The sequence below is a fragment of the Microchirus variegatus genome (assembly GCF_963457635.1).
Source record: "Microchirus variegatus genome assembly, chromosome: 2".
Lineage (NCBI taxonomy): Eukaryota > Metazoa > Chordata > Actinopteri > Pleuronectiformes > Soleidae > Microchirus > Microchirus variegatus.
The window spans coordinates 15,959,247-15,986,235 of record NC_139803.1 but is presented as its reverse complement, the minus strand read 5'-3'; the positions used below and the strand labels follow the sequence as shown (position 1 = coordinate 15,986,235).

General features: G+C 40.6%; 1 protein-coding gene across 1 annotated transcript in view; it reads right to left on the bottom strand.

Moving 5' to 3' along the window:
- slc8a4a (solute carrier family 8 member 4a) overlaps positions 1-10,680 on the bottom strand; it is a gene marked incomplete at both ends in the record, with an annotated part of 37,935 nt that extends 27,255 nt beyond the window's left edge. Inside the window, 2 exons of the mRNA XM_083908178.1 lie at positions 7,683-8,200; positions 9,337-10,680. Of these exons, the coding sequence (XP_083764304.1) occupies positions 7,683-8,200; positions 9,337-10,680 (1,862 nt within the window). The remainder of the gene's footprint in view (positions 1-7,682; positions 8,201-9,336) is intronic.
- Between the last annotated feature and the right edge of the window lie 16,309 nt (positions 10,681-26,989).

Sequence of the window (26,989 nt, the reverse complement as noted above, 5' to 3'; positions counted from 1 at the left end):
TTTCCGGTTGGGAACAAAGCCTCCATGCCATCAAGGCCTCTTTTGTCTACATCTTTTTGTCTCATCTTAATCTTCACTTTGGAAGATGGGCTTTAAAAGTTCCTGGTCATCACAAGAACCGAACCTATGATGACAGGGAGATCACAGCAACTTTCTTGTTCACTGAGCTACCTGCAACTTGTCTTCTTCAGCTTCTCTAAGAGCTGTCGACTTTTTACTTTGAACATTGCACTCAAAAAACAGTTGACCATAAGGCTCGAACTCACAACTTCAGACATACCAGTTTTTGCTTCCACCATGAGCTAATCTTACTGACTTGCAGAACAACACGTTGCTGGTATTTTTAAATTGTTATTTTGGTCTGAAGCTCTAAAGATATAGGAACTTCAGCTGATTGCAAGTTCCGAACTCCCAAACTCATAGATGCTTGTGAACTTCACAGCAGCTGTTTTACCCACTGAGCTAGCTGCTCCCACAGTCCTTGAGGTTCTCTGAGAGCTTTTGACTGATTACTTTGAATATTGACACCTGTAAGTCTTGGCTCCCTCTGGTGGATGCATTGTGTTGCATACAAGTATTTAGCATGAACCTTTTATTCATTATTTAATTAACTCTCTTTATGCCGTCGTCCATGTCGCATGTCGTCCAAAATTTGACAAAAACTCATTCTGAAGCATGTCATCCAAAACTGGTCCATAAGTCATACTATAGCATGTCGTCCAAAACTGACCTCCAGTGGACACACGTGATATTACATGTAGAGGGGTATTTGATTCACGGGTGCTCAACTGTTGAAGCTGCCCTCCGGTGGACACACATGATATTACATGTACAGGAATAATTGATTCAAGGCTAGTGAACTGTTGAAACTGCCCTCCGGTGGACAAACGTGATATTACATTTACATGAATAATTGATTCACGGCTGCTCAACTGTTGAAGCTGCCCTCCGGTGGACAAACGTGATATTACATTTACAGGAATAATTGATTCACGGCTGCTCAACAGTCGAAACTGCCCTCCAGTGGACAAACGTGATATTACATAGAGGGGTATTTGATTCACGGCTCGCCAACAGTTGAAACTGCCCTCCAGTGGACAAACGTGATATTACATTTAGAGGGGTATTTGATTCACGGCTTGTCAACAGTTGAAACTGCCCTCCGGTGGACAAACATGAAATTACATTTAGAGGAGTATTTCATTCACGGCTGCTAAACTGTTGAAACTGCCCTCCAGTGGACACAAGTGATATTACATTTAGAGGAATATTTGATTCAAAAACAACAGAGCCCTTTACAACACAAACAATGCATCCATAGTGATTTTAACATACAATTATCATAAAACATAATAATAATATAAGAAAATGTACAGAAGGAAAGTCTCACAGTGCTGCCAGGTTTTAAAAGCCTTTCTAAATAAATGTTTTAAGTGCAGATTTTAAAAGACTAAAATATAAAATTAACCTGAATCACTTGCAAAAGCACACTCTTGTGGTTCATTGATGCATGTGATCATATCAGATCACTTTTCAATGTCAGGTGTAAACTAAACTTGCTCTGAACAAACTAGGGCTGAAACAATTGTTATTTTGTAAAGAATAAAATCAAGCTTTTTGATTTTACAGCATCCTAAATGTGCTAAATGAACACGGAATTCTATTTATTAATTTTTGTTGAAAATACAGGCACAGTTTTGGAAAACTCTTGACTGTGTGATGCATGTTCGGAACCCCCCAGGCAGGACGGATCTGTGGGGGGAGGCTTCATTGAAACAACTCTGACTCAAACTTCTGCTATCCACCCAAGGCTGCCATGTTTGTTCAGGTACATATTGATCTAGACTACATTAGGCATGAGAAACAAAGAATATCAGAGTATTGATTTCTCTTTTCAAAAGTGTTCTCCTTCACATCTATTTCACCCCAGCTTATGTAACTGCTCCACTTATCTACTTCAGCTTCCACCATTGTATATAGTGCCACACATTCTGAGGCGCTTTTTTTACAAAAAAAAAACGTAAACAAGAGGAAGCTGCACACACAGGCATCAAAGGGTCTATGCAAGTCTTCCACTAATCCATAAACACATGACGTGAAATGGATGTTTATTTTTGGGTTTGTGCGCACAAACATCATAATCTATTTACTGCAGTGCAGAATCTAGACAGCAAATTATAACTGAACTGCTTGCCTACATCTTAAACCGCTCTTCTTGGCCGGGTGTCAAACGCTTGAATCCCAGCCTTCCTGACTCCTCTGCCTGCTCAAACATCGACCAAGCAGCACAGGCAGATGCGCACATACACAAGGACACACACAATCCAACGGCGATATAAACACACACAGAGAGGACAAGGAGCCGCCCGAAGGCTCACTGCTGAGTGTCAGCTCTTTGTCCTGAGCATCCAGGGGAAGATTCAGCAAAGAGCACACATGTGCATTTAAAACACATCTTGTTTAGAGACACAAAGTTACCCAGACGAGCCACTCGCTGAAGTAAAAAACTGAGCATCAGAATGAAGAAGGATCGTAAAAAGAGGACGGTCATCTGCTGGTTGCAAACAAACTCCCATTGAGAGGCCTCGAGATTTGCGATTTGACCTTTGAACAAAACAGAAATTCCCAGACAATTGCACAACACCATTGTCATTCACACTGGTGTCCACTCAAACAGTATGTGCGGCGCTTTATTTTCTATATTCCTCTAAATGCAACATCATTTAAAAAAATACATCATCTTATTCCACTGAGACAACTAACACATTTCCTGACATTTTAAATCAGAGACTTCCATTCAAACTGAGTTCATTTTGCAACCAACGAAGTCGCCACTGGGTCTTTTTTAAATACATTTAAATGCCATGTAAAATTATATAGGAAGAAACGTGATTGGAGTAACTTTGAATATGTATTTCTGAAACAGTTGCTATCAGATTTTCATGCACAACCATCTCTACACTCTTAGAAATAAGAGTTCCAAAAGGGTCCTTCTACAAGGGCTAAGGTTCTACCTGGAACCATTTGCTTCAGAAAAGCCTTTTCCCAAAGAAAGGGTTTTTCAAGGGTTCCTGGTAACACCAATGGTTCCAGTAAGAACCATTTTGATCCAGAGAACCCTTTAAAACCCCTGTCCTGAATGAAGGGTTTTAAAAGGGTTCTTGGTAACACTAAGGGTAACAAAAAGGGTTCTCCTATGAGGACAAGCCAGAGAACCTTACATGGTTCTACTTAGCACTTTCATTTCTAAGAGTGTAGCGTCTCCATGGAATGGTCTGAAAAACAAAAAAGGTTCTCTGGGAGAAAGAGAGCAGACCATGTTTCACGATGATATAGAAAGACGAAAGCAACGCAATGCAACGCAACTACTTGCGTGAGGACCAGGCCATAAAGAAGAAAATCTCGGAAACACACATTTCAAAATGTAAAGCAGGTGGGCTACAAAAGAAGAAGACCCCAACATGTACCTCTCCTCCTGACTCTTTGTCTTAATTAAGTTGCTGATGAGTGTCAATCCATAGGCTGCATATATGCTTAAACTTCCTTCTTTTAACGGGACAGATTGAGCCCTGCAAATTAAACAACCTCATAAAAGATTCAGTGTGACTCAAGCATGTGTGTTGCATAAAGCAGGATTTTTTTACTTTACTGAAAGACTTTAAAAATCTATTGAGCTGGAGAGCTTTGACTCAGACACTCCATTCCAGCTCTGATAAATACCTTGTGCTGAACATCGGCGTTGAGATGTTTTCTCCAAACCTTTGATGGAAGATATTTTCGAAAAAAAATGCTGTAATTTGACCCAACTGGACCTGGCAGTTCTGACTCATGTCTACAAACCTACAGCATGAGCAGCGTATTCCTCTTATACACTTTCAGTTCCTGCACAGGAGCAAAGCTCTGGCATTTCCCCCAGCATTCATTCTCATTCTATTTCTATTGGTTTAAGCTGTCTTGCTCAGTTGGACCTGGTTCTCCACAGTACTCCGTCTTTAGCTGCGTGCTTGCTAACTGTCGCGGAGAGCCAGAGTTCAAATAATATAAAGTTAATTGCAGTGCAGATGCTTGTGTTACTGTCATGCCTCAGTAGGTGAGGGTTTTATTTAAAGGTCTGTCTCCATTTGAGGGCTGACCTCTCATCTCTCGTTGCTACACACCTATTAGCCATAACATTTAAAGCAGACAATTCCGTGGGCAATCAGAGGAAATCTCCCTGACAGCTTATTTTTAATTTGTACATAACAGTTTCTAGTTTCATCCTCATTTTTAATTCATATAATTAGTTTCCCATTGTCTGCACAGAATGTTTTACAGGCAGATAAAGAGACACAATAATTGCATTGATCATTTGTTTAACTGAAACTACTAAATTACAACTAATATACGGTATGTGAGATGTGTGTGGTGTGATAATGATGTTGCTATTTTAGCGTAATGCTACAAATGCATTTCATTTTACTAAACTTGCCTGCTCCACATCCTGTACACTATTTTGCAGATGGACCTCATACTTGATTATGAAGCCTTAGTGCTTACACGGCACGGATCTGTACCTCAGGTGCACCCATGGTAAACTGCCGTAGCAATTATACACAACTCCTTATATGGACATCCTGGGGGTGCAGTGTGTTGTTCAGTCAAGTTAACCGCATTTTTTAGTAGTGATATAAAGTATCAATATTTTTTTCTTTTATTTTTGTCCATAAAAACGAGGGAAGCGAACTTTGAACTGTGACATATTTCCAGATTGCACAAATTCAATCCGATTTTGAACATTTCGAGTACTTTTGACTCAGGTGTGTTTATATAGTTGGTGAAAAAAAGGATTTAAGACACTCTATGTTGCACATTCTCATAACCTTCGTATATACTGTCCATTTTAACATATTAATGGGAAAAAAGCAGCTGAAATGCTATGTGTTCTAAGGGTTATAGAAAATAAAAAATCTTACAATTACCAAAATAGTCAATGTGCAAAATTTTACATATGTATATTATGTTTACAGCCAAACAACATAGGGCATATAACCATTACATTTTAGATTAGGGATACAATATTGCACATTACAGAAAGTTTTTCACTAGAAAATGTTTTAGGAGTTTCACAGACAATTATTGCAACACTGGCACCAATCACCAATTATGTTTTTTCATTGTTTAATAGGGGCAAAAATAGTTTCAATTAAATTTCAGGGCCTTCAAAGGTCAGAAGTTTGGAATGCTCTGCTGAAAACTATCTGAACACGATGCGGCATGTGTTTTTACTGTATTACAGTATATGTACTGCTACAAGATTAAAACTGATAAATGGTTTCAGTGTTATGGCCGATCGGTGTACGCTACCGTCTCATTATCTGCACCTTCTGTTCTCTCCGAGGTGTGTTGGGAACTTTCGGGACTCGTTCACCCCCTCCTCACACACTTTAATTGCTTTGGAAGCTCAAGAAGCTCCTTTTATCGGGTCTCTTTGGAGCAACATTTTTGTTTCATGTGGGTGTATGCACACACACACACACACACACACACACACACACAGGTTCATACAACTATCCCTTTAAGCATTCTGCACTCATTTAGACAACCTAACCATCCCTAAAATTGTACCTAACCACAGGTGAAATCTTAGGCCTAAACTTAACCAGTTCCTCAGAAATGAGGTTCTCCCTCATCATGAGCAGATTCTGATCTCCATGAGGACTACTGTTCCTGACAAGGTCAGTGTTAATGCCAGAAAAAGAGGCAATAAAAGGCAAGAACTCTCTCTCTCTCACACACACATATGTCTGATTGGAAATACACACGAGCAAATGTTGCAGAAAGCCTGCACAAAAAAAGTGATAAATGTGTGCGAGCAAACTGTCACAAACAAACTGCGAGATAAAAAAGACAGATTGTAAGATCTTCATTCTCTCTCTGACACCATGAATTCACCTGACTCTCCTCCCACTCAGCCATCCCACGCAGCACACCTACACGCTCTGAAATCCTCTTCAGGCACAGACCGATTCATCTGACACATCTCGCTGCGTTCGTATTGTCCTTCTCTGTGCTGTAAATCGTTTTTGTGAGGGGCTTGATGCAGTCGAGCATTTCCTTTTTTAAAGTGACATCAAAAAATAAAAGAAGAAGAAAGAAATCACAACGGTGGATAATTGCCAGGTTCTTTGCTCACCTCATCATGAAAAGAAACAGCACAACAAGTGCTTGTCATTATTCAGCCAAAAGACTGCTCCACAGCGTTCAATAGAAAAGCTGGAGACACATCAGACTTTCACTCTTCTTCCCTCCGCTTTCATTCCACCACTATCTTTTATTCAAAATGATCACACGGGCTTCATCACAAGCACATGTTTCAGCTCAGTCTTCATCTCCACTGTGTTTCTGTGAAAAACACGGGTAGAACCAGGATTTTCGAGATGTAAAGGGTTTTTTTTAACTGTTGCAAAAACACATTCCCTGAAACTAAGGTTTGTCAAAACGACACAAACAAAAACAAATTACACACAAAACACCTTAAGTCTCTTGCAAAAGCAAGCACAACATCAGAAAACGATATTTTAGCTTCTAAACTGCACACAACAAACACTAACTGTTTTATATTTGTACTGCAAATCCACAATTTTTTTCACATTTCCTACTTGTCTAATTATTTAGGTGATGGTATATCTTGTGTTTGTGTTCATATTTGCTGTTTACAACATACAGAAATAGTGTTTTGCCCAACTTGTCTTGACTGTTTTTCCTTAATTTTTTAAATCTGATGTTCCACGAGTCCTCACATATGCATTCTGAGATAACGCGATTAATATAAGTGCTGTGTTTCAGTCGCAGTGTCCAGCTTTCAGTTTAGATTATGTGTCTAATGTAGATATGTGTCCACAGAACGTGTGAGGCAAAGAATGTATGTCAAGTTTCAAATCCATTTCAAATTGAAGTGTGTAATCAATCATAAATGACTGCAGCACCATTTCCCAGTGCCAGTGGTTGGTCTGTACTGTGGTGTTTGTTTCCCGTCTGTGTCATAACCAAAACAGCAATAGTGAGTGAATGATTTTACTTATCTAATAAAGCTAATCAAGAGGAAATAAAAATGCTGTCTCAAGTTTTGCTTTAAACATTCATCCCTGAATCGCAAGATGAATGCAACACAGAATGACCACCAAATCTGCTTTGCTGTCAAAAATGAAGCAGTTGAAGAAGAAATGAATGGATCTGATGTCAATCAGAGCCAAAGCCAAAAACCCTTGAGGATCACAGACTCATTTCACCCGGGAGTGAATGCCTATTAAACACACTCCCACTGGGAGAACTGGGAAACAACTCTCACACATTTCTGCAGTGGAGTTTTCATCCCTCTGCAATGCACTGAACTCCCATAAAACCTCTGTGTGTTAATTCATGCAGGTATTCATAGAAATCTTTTCCATCAGCCTCACTGTTTCATTATCAGCCTCACAATTATCTCATCCTCCCACATCATCCATCCGAATGATCTAAAGTTCTCGCAGTGAAAATATCTATGACTCATAAAAACAGTCTTTTCATCCTTTTGGGGTGAAGAGACAACCGACAGTAATCTAGCAGGACTGTTTAACATACCAGCGTGTGGGCAGTAATGTATAATCAAGATATTAGAAGCAACAACAAGACATTGCATCAGAAAGAGAGGAATTGATACTCACATGGTCTCGTCGTTCTGAAACTCCAGCTTGCCCGACACCTCGTCGTAGTCCTCCCCGGCCTTGGCGGTGCCCTCGATGGTATGGTACGGCACTGCCACCTTCCCCCTGGCCCCAGATGTGCGGTGAACCTTCACCTGCATGTTGCCAATGCTTTCGCTGACCCTCATGTTGTTATTCTCAAATGTGAAAATGCCAGCGTGGTCGTCGTCATAGATGGTAACCGTGGCCGTGTCAGCGTTGCCCAGGGCGGCCTTCGGAGGGACGTGGGAGGAGATGCCCACCGTGCTATTGCTGGAGGTGATGGAGCTTGGCTCCAGGAGGGAAACCTCGGCGCGGTGCACAATTCGCGGGTTGGTGAGGCGCACGTAGAAGTGCTCGTCTTCTTCAAAAATGTCATCGTCGATAACGCCGACGGTGAATTCTTTGGTGGTTTCGCCAGGTTTGAAGACCAAAGTGCCCTCAGCAAACTCATAGTCAGAGCCTGCATTGGCCGTTCCATCCTCTGTACGGTAGTCTACCTGTGTGGCACAGGGAAAACCGAGAAAAACTTGGTTACATATTTAGTTGTCGTAGTGATAATAAAATGTTGAATTATTAATATATTCTACAGAACCGACAATGCAAGATCTAAACTTAAAGGTGCCATATGTAAGAATGTGGCCCAAAACAGTTTCTACATTCAAATTCAAAAAACCGAGGTCTTTTAGGTTTCGTTTTCTGACGTAACTAACCTTGGTTGCTCGGCAGCTGAGACTCTACTGACTGCAATGATTGGTAGACGGCGGTAGGTGGCGCCACATGCCAAAAAATGTTTTCAAAACATAAACATGATTTGCAGTCTGCAAAATATTTTTTTAATACAGATATTTTGGCTGTACTGTTGTTGTTGTTGGTGAGTTCAGTTTGTTATATGAACATTATTCCTGAGTCTCTGTGACATATAAGGAGGATTTTATGGCCAGTTGCTTTAGATTTATTACATAATGCACCTTTAACTATATTGAGAACCACGGAGAGTCAGGTGTAGCTGATAGATTCATCAGAATTGTGCAAACTGTGTTAATCCATCCATCCATCTTCTACCGCTTTATCCTCCACATGAAGGTCGCGGGGGTTTCTCACTCCTGGTCCTGGGGAGCCACTGGCCTTGCATGTTTTAGATGTTTCAACACACCTGATTCAAATGGTCAGCTCCTCAGTAAGCTCTGCTGAAGCCTGATAACGACCCATTTATTTGAATCAGGTGTATTTGAGCAGGGAAACACCTAAACATGGAAGACAGTGGCTCCACGGGACCAGGAGTGAGAAACCCTGCACTGGATCATGCCCAGTCCATCGCAGGGCCACATACATAGACAAACAACGACGCACTCTCACACCTACGGTCAATTTAGAGTGTCCAATTTACCTAATCCCCATATTGCATGTTTTTGGATTGTGGGAGGAAGGTGGCGAAAACCCACGCACACATGGGTAGAACATGTAAACTCCATGCAGAAAGGCCTGGGTTCCAACCAGTGCTTGAACCCAGATCTTCTTGCTGCACATGCAAGTGTGCTAACCACAACAGTGTGGCCCCTGCCATTTGTTAATATCTATAAAAAAAAAAACAAGCTGATTTTATATTGACGATAACAGTCTATTCTCCTCATACCTTCACAGTGCAGCCACTTTCCCCTCCATGGCGGCTCACCGACAGCTTGAGTGAGCCACAGTTCTCAAAGCACTGGTAGTGAGAGGGGTCAAACTGCAGATATATAGTGTTGGGATCTTCTTCTTGCCCACTCGCCTCATGGCAGCTCACGACCTTCCTGGCCTGGTCAGCCGCGTGTTTTTTCAAAATGTTCCCAGCTCCGATCATCATGCGCGTGGCCTGAATGCGATAGAAGGCCCGACTCTTCTGTTGTTGGACCAACACTTGATAGTTTGCCATCTCAATCAGCTGCTCCATATCCTTCTCCGGATGCCTCTGCTTCAACTCCTTCAGAGTGCGAGCCATTTCCCGTCGGGCCTCCTCCTCTTGATCTTGCTCGGTGCTCATCCCTCCACCTTCCTCCACACCTTCCAGCATCCCATCCAGAGCCTCTTTGGGGTGAGTGTGGGAGTTAACACCCTGTCCGTCCATCTCCAAGTCCATTTTCGTGAACATGGCATCCCCTTCTGATTCAATGATGATGCCACGGGTTTTGTCAGCACGATAACGCTTGTGGACATACTTGTAGAAGAGCAGGCGTCGGTCCGCGATCCAGGCTTGCAGCACACAGAGAGGGAAGAAGAGGAAGGTGAGGACAGCCTCCCAAACAGCCACCTCTCCAGGGGAGAACACAGACAAGATGAGATAGAGCCAGATGTAGGCGAACACACTCCAGGCAGCAGTAACAAAAAACACCCGCAGGTGCTTTATCTTGCGCGTTTCATTCTCGGGCACCACGTACACACAAATAGCAATGATAATAAACATGTTGAAAGCAGCGCTGCCCACAATGGTGCTGGGACCCAGAGATCCACCCTCAAAGTTATGGCCGATCACTTCGATGACAGACAGCAGGATCTCCGGCGCTGATGAGCCAAGCGCCATCAGCGTCAAGTTGGACACCGTCTCGTTCCAGACGCGCACAGTCGTCGTGGTCGTCTCGCCATTAGGCTTCTTGATAGTGATCTCCTTCTCCTGGGAGGTGATGACCTCGATAGAAGACATGAAGCGGTCGGCAATGATGGACATGCCTAGGAACATGTATATGAGAGCAGCGAAGTAGACAATAGCACGTGCCACCTTGTCCCCCACTGCAGGGTTTTGGGGGTTCCACAAGGGCAGCAAAACTCCTTCAGAGCAGTTGTCTTGACTGGAGCAGTTGTTTGAGATGGTGCTGGAGTCTTCATGGCTGACGCTGCCCTGGGAGAAATGAGTGACACCAGGGAGCAGAACCAGTAGAATAGAGAGGAGCATACATGGGGTGACTGGTGGAAAGCTGCTCAGGATATTCTTGAGTAGTAACATGGTTAGGCGATGATGACTGCGCAGGTTCAGTCCACTTTACACGTGAAGGTCTGTACAAACCGAGAGAGACAAGATAGAGACGTGTGAGTGGAAAATCAAAGTGTTACATTGATTATGTAAAGGTTTATTTACAAGGGCCAAACTTCCATGTGCCTCAAAAGGTTGAAGGTCATGTCTAGGGAAGGTCCATTCTGTGTTATCTGGGGTTGCTACAGTCAGTCAAGTCTAGGTTCAGGGACATCATGTGCCCAAAAAATGAGGTCAGCTGACTGAAACTAAATGTACTGAATGACAACATTTTCTGTGCCGATCCAAAATGTTAATGCTAGGATTCATCGTGTTCAGATTGTGTAAGAATGGTTTAGTGAGCATAAACCTTCAAATGAATTGGCCACTACAGTTGAGTCCAGACTAAACCTGACTGAAAATGTTCCAGTTTTCTCAGTTAAGTCTTTAGGAAGTAAGAATTTATTGAATAGACACCAGGGGGCGACTCTGCTGGTTGATTTATAACATCTGTAAAGATTTTCCTGAGTCTCAATCACTACTTTCAGCTCTTCTTCAATCGAACATGATTCAACTCTCAGGGTCCAACTCTCCCAACATAAATACAAGATCTTGAAAAATGAATAGCTCTGTGGGTTGTGGCATTGCATTAGCCATAATATCACAGTGAATGCATGTCATAATTAAAGCTAAAGGCAGTCCAAAAAAATATTCCAGTGTAAAATGATGGATGGTTGTGATTGTTGAAATGATCTGTATGATAATATGTATTGCCCAATCATATATATTGACTGTTTCTTTGTTTTACGAGTAAGCCACAAAATCTCTTTCTCAAGCGAGATGAAGAACAGAGCACAAGGAAGCAATAAGTACACATAATTTAACTACTCCAGTTAATTACTACTATAGTTTTTAATCAGTTAATTGTGAACTAATTCCTTTTTTACTAAGTTTAACATCATTTGAAGGGATTTTGAGTTTGAGTTTGGACTGGAGATTGTTCCAGCACCATGGCAACAGTATAAGGCTGTATCTGCTGTTGCGAAGTTGAGATGCAAATGTAGTAATTTTATTCATTAAATTGATAACAGTATCTGGTTATTATATCAGAATATCTTTGAAACTTACATCAGATGTTCATGTAACTCCACAACGTTCACATCAGAAAGTCCTTATAAACCCAGGCTCTTTTGTATGCAAATGATGTGGGATCAACAGCTCGGTTAGTCCAAGTTTGGAAAGACAGAAGTATTGGCACCTACTAATCGTTGAATCACATCGTATTGAACTACACAGTCAGACTCCCACACATTATACTGTAATGTGGTCATTGTGTGCTAAGCAGCACTGAGAATGTTACCGCTCTGCACCGGCAGTATTACTGACTCAGTTCACCATGTACTGTTGAGTTAGAGGTGATTCCAAAAATCAATCAGCAGTGAGTAAACAAGAAAAGAGCAGTTGTTCTGCCGCGGACTACACCTCCCGCAATAAAACGACATATTAAACGCATATTTAAAGGGATAGTTGAAGTGTGGTTATATCAAGTGCTGACACATAGTCAGCACTGACGACACTGTGTGCCTCCTGTGCCCTTGACTGCTACAGGGAGCAAACATGGCTCACCTTATAAACTCTATACCTGTTTAAGTCTATGCTATCTTAAGAATAGTTGCAGCTTTCTCTTTAGTCAGCTTTTTCCAACTGGAAACTGGAGTTTATTTTGTCCTTTAAAGCCCAAACCCGACAAATAAAATTGATTTTACCTCATAACACATGGGAGTTGTTGATCCACTAATGCTTCCATCAGTCAGTTAAAATGTGTAATTTTGTGACTTTGGTGTTTGAAATCCTTTGTTCAGATTTACTTAAGTGAGGCAAACTTTTGAAATAGGGCAGCAGTAGACCAGCAGCGTCCACGTCCCCGTAGGCTAAAAGCACACATTCTTCTTCTAAGGACTTTCTTTGGTGACAGAGGTTTATGAACTTCAGCTTCCAGTTGAAATACACTAAGAAAAAACAGCTATATAATGTAGACTTAAGCAGGCACACAGTGCTGATATGTGTCAGTACTCCATACAACCACACTTCAAAAATAACAAAACCTGAACTTTACCAAAAACAAATCTTTACTCTCATGGAAGTAAAGCATTTCCCCCAGTTTTAAAGCCTGCAATATTGTGTTTGTTGCTCCTCATTTTTCCCTCTGTCTTATGTAAGCCATTTAAACTATGTCGGTGGGGGAAAGTAAAACAATTTCACAGTGTTTTTTCTTGGCAGAGCAGTGACCATATTAACAGCTTGATTGAACAATCAAGGGACTGGAGCATCAATAATCTTCAGAGGGGAAAACATGTGCACCAATGTGAAAAGAGAGGAAATAAACACTCAGCGGTATAACTCGGCATTTCCCAATTAAAGTTTTAAGACATTCCCCCCCCCCGTCTCAAAAAAATAAGGTTTTCCACCTGAAGCAGAAGAGAGATGTCAGCACATAATGTGCAGTCCACATGCAGCAGAGGAAACTCTGTACCCTCCACTCTAACCTGCATAACAGGCCGTGTGGGATCTCCATCACTCCCTATCAAAGGCTACATTTCAGGGTAAAGCAGTGAAGCACAGCTGTAGAAATTAGGTTGTCAAATACTTCTGTTGCCTCATAAATAAACAACAAACAGATTTCTCTTGTGCAGCAGCAGCAGCAGCCGCAGATTTGAGCAGCAAGCTCAACATCTGTCTGTGGAGTGGAAAGATCAGCACCACGGACAGTGACTCCTCCAGCAGGCAGAAAGGAACCAGTGATGAGTGAAATGTGACAAAGCCACCTGTGAAAATGTCCTAACTTTGAGAAGAACACACTGTGTCCGTCATGGAGAGAATGAAACAGTCCACACCACTGTCATGTTGGTTCCTCCATTTCCATGCAATATAGTAATATTATGATATCGCCTTTGGCAAACAACGCTGCACAAATTTTGAGTGGGTGATGTTTCTATGGCAAAAGCATGTTCTCTCCAACTGGCGCAAAATGTAGAGAGAGAGTTTTTTTTTTATTTTATTTTTTTAATCATGTCTTTTGTAACGGTGTCATCCACTGACACGTAGCCTTTACTGTGTCACAGAACAAATTCTTTCTTGTTTCCCTGAAGAAGACAGGATTTCCTTGTTAACACGACAACTATGGCCTTTTTGCAATCGATTTTCATGGTTTTAAGCCTTTTGTAAACCAAAATCTCAAATGAAATTCTGACACTCACTTAAGACATTTTATTGATTAGAGAAACACAATCCCGAGCAGGATCACCACCACTCACAAAGCCTCACAGGTCTCTGCCCTGCTGCTATTTAACATGAAGCTCGTTTAAGAAAACAATCTGACTTCAGCTGTTGGCAAGGTCTGGAAGATGTCAGTTTCCCAATTTAATCATGTTATCTCCGCTAGTTCCAAACTAATAACACAAAAGCACCTTTGACCCAAACGAGACAAGGTGATGATTTAATCCTCAGACGTGTTTCTGTTTGCTAAGAGGAGTCTCTGGGTTGGCAAGTAAACACTTCAACATAATGAGTCACACACTGATACCAGCAGTCGTTTTGTGAGAGAAGATGCTTTTTTTTTTAAAAGGATGGCAGACGTAATTAGCATTTGAGCAATAAATGGCATTCCTACTATCTTGGGAAGTCATAAAAACAAGCAGGAGGAAAACCTGGACGATGCATTGTGTCGAATCAAGCTACGATCGATTAACTGAAATATGAGCAGAGGTGACATGAACAGCTGGTTTGCATGCAGGTGCAGTATATGAGCCTCTGAGCCCTGAGTAATGGTGGAAAATCTGGCCAAGAATCGCACGAGAATAAGCTTCATTATTTGTACTATATACTGTGTCTTTAACATTCCAAGAAACTGTATTACTCACCCAAGTGCAGATGAATGTGAGTCACCTCAGTGTGGAAGTTTATGGCTTCAGGAGATGAACTTGCCTTTCATATTGTTCTGTGGAAGGACAGCGTCTTTTAGGAGTTGAAACACCAGGTTAAAAACAATCACTGTAATTCAAGATTAGAGAGTTTAAAGAAGAATATTAAAAGATATGGAGGGAGATCAATTAACAGCACAGTTGCAGATAGAGAGAATTAATAATAATTAAAAAAAATGAATTACAAATGGGTTGTGGACCAGAAGCAAGATTACAGATGCAAAGGATGAAAAGCAGATTATCCCATCATGAGAGAGAAACAGAGTGAGTCAATTTGATGCGCACAGCAGAGCACAGCAGTCCCACCACACATCACACATACTCACAGAAAGCTAAGAATTTCTGGACCCTGGACACACCGTGGATTCACCCTGCACCACTTCCACAGAGGACGACAGCCCGTGTGCCAGTCGCACCGCCTTGGTGTGCGGGCTTGTTGCGCTGGTGACGCGTAGATTTCCACGGTGTTTGTCCAATATCTTTTTTTCCCCCCCGTTCTTTTTCAAATCGCAGGCACCTCAGCAAACTTAACACTGTCTGATTAGTTCAGCTGTATTAAATCTCTGTGTTTTCCAGCAACACCTTCACCAAATCTAACAAAAACACAGCCACATTGCGTTCTCAGCTTTATCCTCTCCAGGCTCTACGTGCGACTGTTGATGCGTAAAATAATATATTTTTAAAAAAGCATGACTCTGTCCTCATCCGTCCCGCTTCTATCAGTCAGAAATTCTTCACAATTTTCTCTCTTTTTTTTAATCCGAAAAATAAACTGAGTGGTGGTGAAGGGAAAAACAAAAAAATCTGCTTGCTGGAAAACGCAAAAGAACCAAAGTGCACATGAGGAGTAGGCGTGAATGGATGGTGAAGGATTGAGAGGACACAAGAAACCACACACACACACACGGATCAGGACACGATGGATCTCAGGTAAAAAAAAAGAAGGGATGGTGATGGCAGACAAGACAGAGGAGTGTGGTGGAAGTCTTTTGCAAATGGAAGCATTGAGTCTTACTCTTGCGGTGGCCAGCTTTGGCACAAGAAGCGATGAGCGAGATGGGGAAAGCAGTAACACTGCAGAAACAGGGGAGGAGACGTTCACATTCAGCGCTGTATACGCGCACGCCGGGTCCTCCTGACTGCATGCGCATCAGGAGTCTGGGATGAATGACCGTTCCACTGCTACAGCCTCACATTCTGCTCATTAGCGTTCACATCAGCGTCATAACCTGCTGTTTTAAGCGAAGAAAACCAGAGATCCAACACTCGTTAGGGAGACTCACAAAATCCCAGATGTTGCCTTTACATGTAGGTCTGCTGTAGGTTCGCAGGTCGTTGTAGTCTGTGTGGTAATAAGGTAGATACCACAGAAAAATGACTTCAATCAATTATTCATACACATTATCATGCAACTTGGAGAAGTTTGTAACTTGGTGATTTCTTTTCTCAAAAAACAAAAGCATGGGCAGTTGAATCTCATAACAACAAACATAATTCTGGTGAAAAATTAGTCACAAAGACAAATAATACCAATCAAAAAACCTGCGATTAATGTTAATCTACTGCATTTTGTACTGTACGATCCAATGTGAAAGCACTGAGCACAAACCCAGATTGCCAATTGTTTCCCCTACAACGTGGACATTTGCTCTCAACATGACTGCCAGCAGGGACACAAGGAAAAACAGATTTGAGCAGGACTCTTCACTTAATAAAATCTACAATGAATGTGTCTGGCCCCTTTTTGCACTGTAAATGAAAGTTTGTGCATGTTCTGTAACCTGTTCACTCTCCCACGCCAGAGTCCACAGAGAAAAGCAGCAATTTCACACCACAGTACACATGAGTTGTTGACACACTGCTGTCTCCATCAGCAAGTTCAAAAGTCTTATTTTTGTGACTTCTGCATTGGAAATCTTTCATTCAGTTTTAAGCGACACAAACTCATCGAACAAGGCACCAGTGCCGTGTCTCTGTGAGTTAAAATTTAAGATATTCTCTATGGACTTTGGTGCAGGAGAGTGTGGCTGAGAAACTAATTTGTGTCTCTTTAATGTCTCAGGTTAAACGCTGACTATATGTGTTCGTACCTCATACAAGCACACATGCAAAAAAGAAACAAACCTGAACTCTCCCTCATGTCCATAAATGTCCATTAATGTATGGAGTACTGAGGTTACATAAACTATAGGCTTTTACCTTAATCCTACTATTACTATTGGTGTAAACATGCTGACATTTTACATGTTGGACTTATAGTCACAGCCTCTACACCCATTAATTGAAATATTAGTTGTGTGGTCATTTTAACTTCATTAACATTAATATCAACACTTTATTTTCTCCTCCAGCTGCTACAAACGTCTTTATCCAACAATGTGTCATCGACAATGGGAGTGCTGGACCACAGTGTGAGGAAACAGCACACTGCTCTAGCACAACTAAAATAAAATATAGCTTCCATTTGTATGAAATTCATTTAGTTTTTATTGGTGGATGATTGCCTGTAATAATGGTGGAAACCTAGGCCGTAGAGCACCTAAAGGGATGATTACAGCAAACTTTAGATTACACTGGGATCTGAAGACACCAGAGGAAGGGATGCACCCACAATTACATTCAAGTTTCAGCAGCAGCAAGCAAACACTTTATACTGTAAACGGAGCCTTTTAGAAGGCTTCAAGTTGTAACCCGTGACAGTGTTTATGATAACACATCCTGTACTCGTAATATAGTCATCTAAAACCACGACGATGACAACATTCTGAATATAATCCACGCTCCAACCAGTGATATAAATGTATGTGTCGTAACAGTTATATCAATGGATTGTCCCTTGGGATGAACCATCTGGTCTTTTACGGTGTCCAATTCAAAACATAATAGAAACCACATTGATGGAACATAGGTCACCCACATGACATATTTACATACATAAACATGTATAACAGCTCTCATTTTCCCCACCCACATCTTCTCAACAAACCCACAAAAAAAATAACTTTGATCACGGTAAAGAACAAGTCATGAGCTGATACGATATATAATATCAGTTCAAGATATTCAAGATATAAATTGCTTCTTACCGTCGCCTTTTTCAAATCCATGGAGGATGTTGTATGTAGCCCATGGTGCTGATGGTTAATTGGAAGATTAACATCCACACATCACAGTCTCCGGTGTAATCCAGTCAGCAAATAATATACAATAACTGTCACAGGCTATAGCTTCACATTTCAGTTCCTGACATTCAGAACCATGGACAGCACCCTTGTCAAACTAGTACAGGTTTTCTTACGCCTGGTCCTGGGGAGCCACTGTCGTGCATGTTTAAAGATGTTTCCCTGCTCAAACACACCTGATTCAAATGGTCAGCTCGTCAGTAAGCTCTGCTGAAGCCTGATAATGACCCATTTATTTGAATCAGGTGTGTTGGAGCAGGGAAACACCTAAACCATGCAGGACAGTGGCTCCCCAGGACCAGGAGTGAGAAACCCTGCACCAGTACTTCAAATAATTTGCATTTACATGTCAAATCCACACAGGAGTTGTTTTTATTATTGTTTAAAGACCACTCACTATTATTGGTCAACTGGTCTTCTGCAAAACTTTTGTATGTGATTAATAAACAAAACAAGCCAAACAAGGTAATTCCAAAAGTGAAAATAGAAAGAAATATCACTCAACACATTAGGATGCCAAATGTTTGCATTTACGAAGAGCAGCTCATGAGTAAATGTGTGTATTAATACATTTATTTTACGTTGGTAACAGCAGCCTCAGGCCTGGTAAGGTAAATAAATTCATTAAAATGTTTTTTTGGTGTTTACAGTGCTGACTCTGGACACAAACCACAATCCTCATCTGCAACTAGTTATTCTAATTGGACGTTACGGCAAAACAACATGAAGCTGTCCTCTAGAATTGTCCGAATTGTAAGAGTGTACAAAGACACACAGTCATTTAAACAACTTAAACAAATAGAAAATAAAGCTACAAATAATGTGGGCCAAAACACAAAAGAGAGGTCAACTACAGAATAATCAATAAAGGATTCAACTAAACAATGAATAACGGCTTCAAAATGGCACTAAGGGACTATATATGGTCAATCAACAGGGGCCCCCGGGGAGATCACAATAAAAATACTGACGCTTTAACAAATCTATCAATCTTATCAATCTACTGGCTTCCTGACCCCATGTGGACAGTCCTTTGAACGTCTACCTCCCACAGGCGAGTGAGTATCCAGAACCGAAAAGAGACAATGGAAAGTTAACTAAAACTGTGTGAACCCAAATTAGTGAATAAACTCAAAACTGAACTGCATGGTTCTTTTAATTATTATGTGCAAAATGTAAACAAACACACAAAAAATGATACTATAACACTGGGTGGGCTGCAGGTGACGCGGCCTCCACGGGGCACAAAACATTTGATTTGTGGTCACAGCGACCTCAGCGGAGTTGTATTGCGTTGCTATGGTGACGGCTCTACTTTGTAACTCTGGATGTTGACTTAGGTTTTGTGGTCCTGTTTATCCACACTTTGGTTCTTGCTTGCAAGACAAATAGATTTAGCCCTTAACATAATACTGTAGTATAATGTTTACTCTATAAGTGAACAATAAGGGCATACAATCTTCACTGAATAGATAATGCATCATTGTCCTGTGTGTGAGGGAAATTCATAACCCTTGGTCAGCTTTTAGCCTAATTAAATATTATTTAGATAAAGAGCCACTGCATAGTTGATGATCTGCTGTGGGGACCCCTAAAGGGAGAAGTTATTGTACAGACTGAACTAGTATAAAGTTTGGCTTCAAGAGAATTATAATGTGTTCATTTCTTGCCAGTAAGAAGCCAATCTTTTGTCTCTGTATGTTGGTCCTGCGATGGACTGGGATTGTGGAGGTAGTTCAACTCAAAGGTTGGGGGTTTCCTGCCGAATGCCCTTGGACAAGACGCTTTACCCGCGTGAATGGGTTTAAAAGACGGATGATCGAAAAAGCACTGCATATTGAAAGTGTGGGTGAATGGGTACATGGCAAAATTGCAGCGTAAAGAAGCGATGTGTGGTCATCTGGACTAGGAAAGCGCTATATAAATACAGACCATTTAACATTTAGGGCAGGCAAACTCAAACGAACTGGGCGCCAATGAGTATCTAGTCTGGTCAAGAGGGGGCCAGTCTAGAGAAAAAAGGAGGAAAAAAAACAACTGCTGAGTATAGCAGTATACTGCATAGGGCAATACAAGACATTCATGATGATATTAGACAGAATTTCAAAGTAAAAGTGCTTGTTTTGATATAAAACGATGTATACTTCACAATAAAAACATGTACGCTGCACAAAAACAGTGTAATAAATAGAACATTTGGCAAATATTGAGGATAACTGTAATTATAACAGCTTAAATACTGTAAATGTAATTTAATAAAGCAATATGTCAAATGTCAAATATCATATTATATGCCGTTTATCCCTTTAAGGTACGACTCAACCATTTGGTCGACCACACTTTAAGTCACTATATCTCATTGAAAAATGCATCAAGCTGAACTCACTAACACTAAATGAATGTGACTTGTTCTGAATGCTGTACTTTATGAATTATGCAAACATGGTATATTATGAACAGACGTCTCAACCGTTTGGTAGAGGCCTGTATCTGAAATACTGTAGGGTCTAATTAAAAAAATATATATATATATTCATATATATATATATATATATTGATTTTCATTATTGTTACCATAAGTAAATAATAAAAAAATGAAAATAAATAATTTTTCTTTTTTTCTTGGTGTGTACCTTAAAGGGTTAAATTACATCACCTCGCTGGCAGGTGGGCAGCATGTAGTTTGATGTCCCTTGATTTAACAACAAAGTATTCTTGTTGTTAAATCTGCATCAAAGCAGGACACAGTGTAAGACCGTGTCCTACACATGTGACTGGTGGAGAATGTGGACTTTTAATCCCAACAACAGGTTTTTAACAGCAACACTGAGATGTTCTGGGACAGTAAACGTGTCCCTGAGGTGCTGTATGTTTGTAATTTATGCATTTAGTGCTAATGCCTCTGTGTCACATTGTGCTCTTTGTGCGCGTCTCTAATACGCCTTTGGTCCTCGCCGCCATTGTTAAAGGGTGATCAATGAAGCTGTGAAAAGAGGAAAACATTTCATTTGGCTTCCAGAGGAGCAGCAGGTTATATCACATTGATCTCAAAGTATATTGGTGGCATAGCTGTTGACATCCACACCCCTGTGTACCACTGGGACTGTCTTGATATCGATATGCCAAACCCCACTGCTCAAGTTTAGGTATCGGGAACCTGGAATCTGGAATTTGGACACTTTTCTTGAGCTCAACAAAGCCCATCATCATCATAAAACCAGAAGAATAAAAGCATGATACAAAACCAACAGAATAAAATCACAACAGTCCAATGTAGGGAAAGTAAAAAAAAAAAAAAAAAACATACTTTGAAATATGAAGTGGTGTAAATAGCAGACTTCATATAGAGAATAAATGCAAACAGTTTTTTGGAGGGTGTTCATAATTACGCTGCTATTCTCCCTGTTCATAGTATTATGGTTTGGATTCAATAGTGCGTCAATGTTAAATGGAATCATTTACTTAATATGTCAGACCACGGGGTGAATGAGATGATTTTCCTTTGCCGTTCTGGAGGATGGTAATTTACAGGATATTTATTGCAACAGTTCATCACGCCGCATGAACACAATTAGAAGTAACTGCGACTCATTTTGCAGGAAACAGGCAATAGACATGTTGTTCAAACTTCAAATGAACATAATATAGTATTCATATCAAGCATAATTACTCTATAATTAATGAATCCAACATTAGAGCAAACTTCTTTCCAACTCCTACCATCATGAAGGGGATTCAAAAGGATGAAATGCAATGAAGAACTTCAGCCATCTCCACCTGCAACAAAACAAAGCCAATTATGTAATGTATGTCATATGTTTTTAAACTAACTAACTAACTCACCCTGTAAGAGAAGATTTTGATAATGTGAATTAAGCGAGCTTGAGAATGAGTCACAATTCTTTTTCTATGCTCCTCATTACAATGAATTAAGAACGACGTGTGTGTCTGACGTGTGGTCAAGGCATTTTATTGGTATAGGACTATTTGAAGGTAATTAAATAATCAAATAAAGACACACACCATTTTACAACAAACGCGATTTGTACTGTATAAGTCTATGTATGTGGCCCTGTTATGGACTGGCGACCTGTCCAGGGTGTGACCCCGCCTATCGCCCTATGTCAGCTGAGATAGGCAAAGCTCCCCCCTGCGACCCTCATGTGGAGGATAAAGCGGTAGAAAATGGATGGATGGATAATTTGTATAGTTAATAATTCATCATCTCAATTAGCCCTTCCTCTAACAGTCAGTGACGGCGTTTTGTTTTTCTCTTTAAGCAAGGAAGCCTCGAAAGGCCTTCAATTATTGAACGTTTTGTTTATGAGAGTGACTCATCGGTGCATCAGTGCCTCTGTTAGACACCTAATGTGAGCATCTGTGTCACTGTCGCCCTGCTTCTCATTTGTTGCCATCTTGTGGACAATTTAAATATCTGTCGTGGTCTTTATTCTCACCAATACAGCACCATTATTATCATGTGGATCACACACGCACAGAGAGAGAGAGAGAATGATCCATATGTGCAAAACAGATGATATTGTCATTTTTGCTGCTCATTATCCTAAAACACAACTATTATTTAGAAGAAAAGCATAATCTAGATATCAGGGCACATTGTCAGTAGTATTCATATTCATAGAGATGCATTAACTGTATTTTTTTCTGTTGTAATGTGAAGTTTTCATGTGACCTTCTGCAGTGTAACATACATGAACATGAAAGTGCTTACAGTCACATGCTATCACCACTAGTGGGGAGTCTAAACCCACTAATGAAACAACAGCGAGTAAATGCTCAGTGGGTTGTGAATGCAAGTACAAAAAAAACCAACCCTGTAGGTTTCAACATGAGGAATTATCATTTACCGCAGCATGTGTAGCACTCCTGGTCTGTGTATATTTCCAGTGATCTTCCTATTTCCAAGCATGGTGCCTGAGATTATTGCTACATCTACTAAAACGTGCACAGTCTGCTGATCACTAATGTGACCGTTAGATCACCAAGATTGAAAACTTTGTAAACGCTTTCAACGCTTAAAACAGCCATGTATTCATCCCTAGTGGATAGAAGCGTAAAAGAGAAAAACACTTGTGTACACAAAATACATTGTATGTTGTGTATCTCATCCAACTGAAATTGCTATTTATTGATAATGCCTCTGTGCTGCTATACCAATTTGAATTTCTCCTCCATCTCATCTCAATAACCAAATGTGGATGGACCTGTGGTTTTCATTTGATCAGTGGCTAAAGTGGATCAATGTCAAACTTGACAATACGTTATTACAGTTATAGAATACATTTAAAATTGCTAGTGTAACTAACCAAGTTTATGTGTGCCACAAATTAGATTGTCATCTTACCATATTCTTACAACTTTTTTTTTAATCCCTGAAGCATGATTGTATTGTATAGTTTCATGTCCCATAATACTGATGGTTCATTCTGAGGTCAATATACACACAACATGGCAGCAAATATTATGCAGTATTTTTCACAGGCTGCCTTCACATTTCAGCTTGTGTCATTCAGCACCATGGACAGCACCTTCCACCGGCATACAAAATCCATTCAGGAGTTTAATTTGAAGACTTAAACTAACTCACGAATGCTATACCTCATTAATGGCAACTAACTCCAGATTAACGGCAGCTAAATTGTGTAAAGAGGTTCCTCTTTCACGCACCAAACCACTGAAGTAGTTTGAAGGAGCAGTTTTCACTGCTCCTGTTAAAGGACGCTAAACAACAACAACATCAGCTGAGTCACCGTTGCAACACAATATTTCAAATGTAATTCCAGTAATATACATTTCTATACAAATTATCACTCAACATATGGTTTGGCCAGACTGTAGGGGATCCCCAACCACTTACAACACAGTAAACCAAAATAGACTTTAACACACTAACTCAGATTAATGAAAACCTTCCATTTGCTGCGCTGTGCTGTAACCCAGATATTAGTTCCATGACAAAGTATCAGCTATCAGCCTCATGAGATGTCCCCATGACAACATTTTGGGAAACACTTTTCACAACAGTGACAAATGCTTAGGAGGCAAACCTACACATTTGTCAGATTAATACTTTGCTTAATAATGAATAAACTTCTCATAACATCATCAGTACTAACAACTGTGCAGCTGCTTATTGGTACAACCTGCCAAACACGCTGCAGCAGTAACAATGCATTAAATCCGGCTCCAACAGGTCAGGTTAGGTCCAGTTAATTTTCACATCAATCGGAATGGGGGGGGGGGGTGTAATCTCCGGGACTTTGATCATGAGCTGTGGCTTGAAAAGAAAAGCATCTCAGAATGCACAGCACATCAAACCTTGACACTAACAGTCAGCCGAGAACAGGGAATGTGAGTGTGCAGTGGGCACGATCACTAAAAGGAGCCCGGCGTGATGATTCTGGATTCCCGCTGAGGCATGCAGATGGTACGGAGTCACAATTTGGTGGTAGCAGCATGAATCAATGGATCCAACCTGGATTTTGTCAGCAATCCAGGCTGCTGGTGCTGGTGTAATGGTGTGAAGAATGTTTTGTTGGCAAACTTTGGGCCCTGTAATAAATTAGTTCCAGCCAGAACAAGAGGGAAAGGGGTTGGTGGAGAGAGAATAAAGCAGTGCCGATCAAATGTTGGACTTTATCCATGCACAAATACAAATTCAACTCCTGAAGTACCACTCTATGCCTATGTCTTTCTTCGGAAAAGGGTTTTTCAGAAGCAAATGGTTCCAGGTAGAACCTCAGCCCTTGTAGAAGGACCCTTTTGGAACCCTTATTTCTAAGAGTGTATGCAGTCTCTTAATATACTCAAATATTATTCAGCTTCAATCCACCAGATGGCTCTCTTTACAGGTTTAAAAGACTTCCATTGAGCAGGGCAAACATACCTTTGCTCTTTTTACCCTGTGGTCTTAGAACGAATTGTAGATCATTCCAAAGCTCAACAATCTAATTCCCCTGGGAGTCTTCAACGCTCTGTGCAAACGCAGCTCAGAGAAACAGAAAGATGCACCTGCTTCCACTTTGTTTTCTTCCTGTCTGTTGTGGTTTATTTCTTATCAACTGCAAATGAAGTGTTGGCTTTGTAAAAGAAGGCCTGGTCCAATAACATCCTGCTAGAATAAATGTGTCAACAATGATCACTTTCACTTTAGCTCAGAGACAAGGGCACAAGAAAAAAATATCCACGTAAACTTTACACCTACCTTAGTCTATGTAATCTTGAGAATAAGTTTGATGCTTTATCTAGTTGTTAGACAGCTTGTGCAGACTCTCCAGCACCAAACCCCATGGAGTAAATCAACATTCTTCAGTTTCCAGTTGGAAAAGGCTGTTTAATGTCAAGTTAAAGTAAAAAACAAAATCTTAATATAGCGTAGACTTGAGCAAGTGTAGATTTTGTTTGATAGGAGGCGGAAATCAGTTTTTCCTTGTGTTGCCAATGGCAGCCAAGTTTTTTTTGGTGAGAGTATGCCTCCGTGTCTCAGGCCGGTTAAAAGTGTCTCGAGCTGAAACAAATCAACAAATTGCTAAAGTAAATGTCAGCTATTTTGCTGATCGATGAATCAATATCAAAACAAGATTTCTGATCGTTTCAGCTGCTTAACTGTGAATATATTCTTCGTTTCTTCGCGCCATATGACAAAGAATTAATTAAAACGGGAACAAAACAAAACATCATCATTTCCAGTTTTGACAAACGCTGATCAACATTTTTTTAACATTTTATGGACCAAACGATTACTTATTAATCAAGAAAATCATCAACAGATTAATCGATAATGAAAATAATAATTAGTTTCAGCTCTAATGGTGTAAAGAGGGGTATTGAGGTACTTTTATGGCTCAGAGTGTGTTGGAATAAAAGTGTTAGTAACTGCATTATTTTATCACCTTGACATTTTGGTGACCATTGTCCAGACAAGAGAGACATATAGTGACTATATGAGCCGTGCTACATTACCGATTGTGTATTTGGCTTTTCTCTAGAATCTGTACAGAATTATGTGAAGTATTAGTGGAGCATGGACCAAAAAAGTGTTGGTTTCAAATATAACGTGCAATAATTGATTTGTGATAAAATACCCATGAGGGGGCGTACTTAAAATGAAACTGAACAATGTCACGGATGTTGAGTGAGAAGCTAAAAGAGCAGAGAAATAAAAGAAACGACAGGTGAGTGAGAGCAACGCCCTCAGACATAACAGAACATACATTTTCATGAACTGAATAATGATTGAGGGCTTTGTTGAGAGGCAGAGACAGTGGGAGGGAGAGTGATGGCGAAAGACAGAGATACAGACAAAAGGAGAAACATTTGCAGCCTGCCCTGCCCCCTCATCACTCTCTGGGGAACAAGGGATTATGGAAATGTATAAATGTGTGAGAGAGAGAGAGGGAGACTGACGGACAGAGAGGAGGAGAGAGAGGAAGGAGAGAGCAAATAAGAGAGGGAGGGAGACAGAGTGATGCTATTGGTCGACTGTTACAACATCAAGCGTGATAGAAATATTTCTCTCGCAGTCTGAGAAAAAGAGGAGAGACGGAGACAGTAGACTCAGGAAACACATTCAGGTCTGTTTTTTTTAAAAAATCGCCAGAAGAGCAGTGGAGTTTAGAAAGAAAGGAAATAAGAAAGAGGAGACAATAGAAAGGTGGACTACTTAACCTATGACTCCTGAGGGCTGTGGAGATTTTTGCTTAAGAAAAGGAAACATTTTAAAAGCAGAGTAAAAGTGTCTCACATGTAGACGTTCTGCAGGTGTTGGTTGACATATTCCAATTTTTATTTTTATCTCCCTCGGAGCTGAGTTATTTATCCTGCTCGTCAGCAGAGGCAGATCTAAATGCTTTTTTTTTGTTATTTTTTGGGGGAGAAATTTGAGGGATGCTTCTGAGGGAAAGATGCAGAGCAGAGCATTCTGACATGGTGTCGACCCAAATTGACAGAGACAAGGAAAGAGTGGACTGTTCAGTGGCAGACACATCTCCAACCAGGCACAGGTATTTTCCACTCGATATTAAGACCAGTCCAGGTATTGATCCATGCTAATGAATTGAAACTATACTCCGATCTTATATCTGTCCTTTTAAATGTGTAATATTGGCATTGTGATGTTAT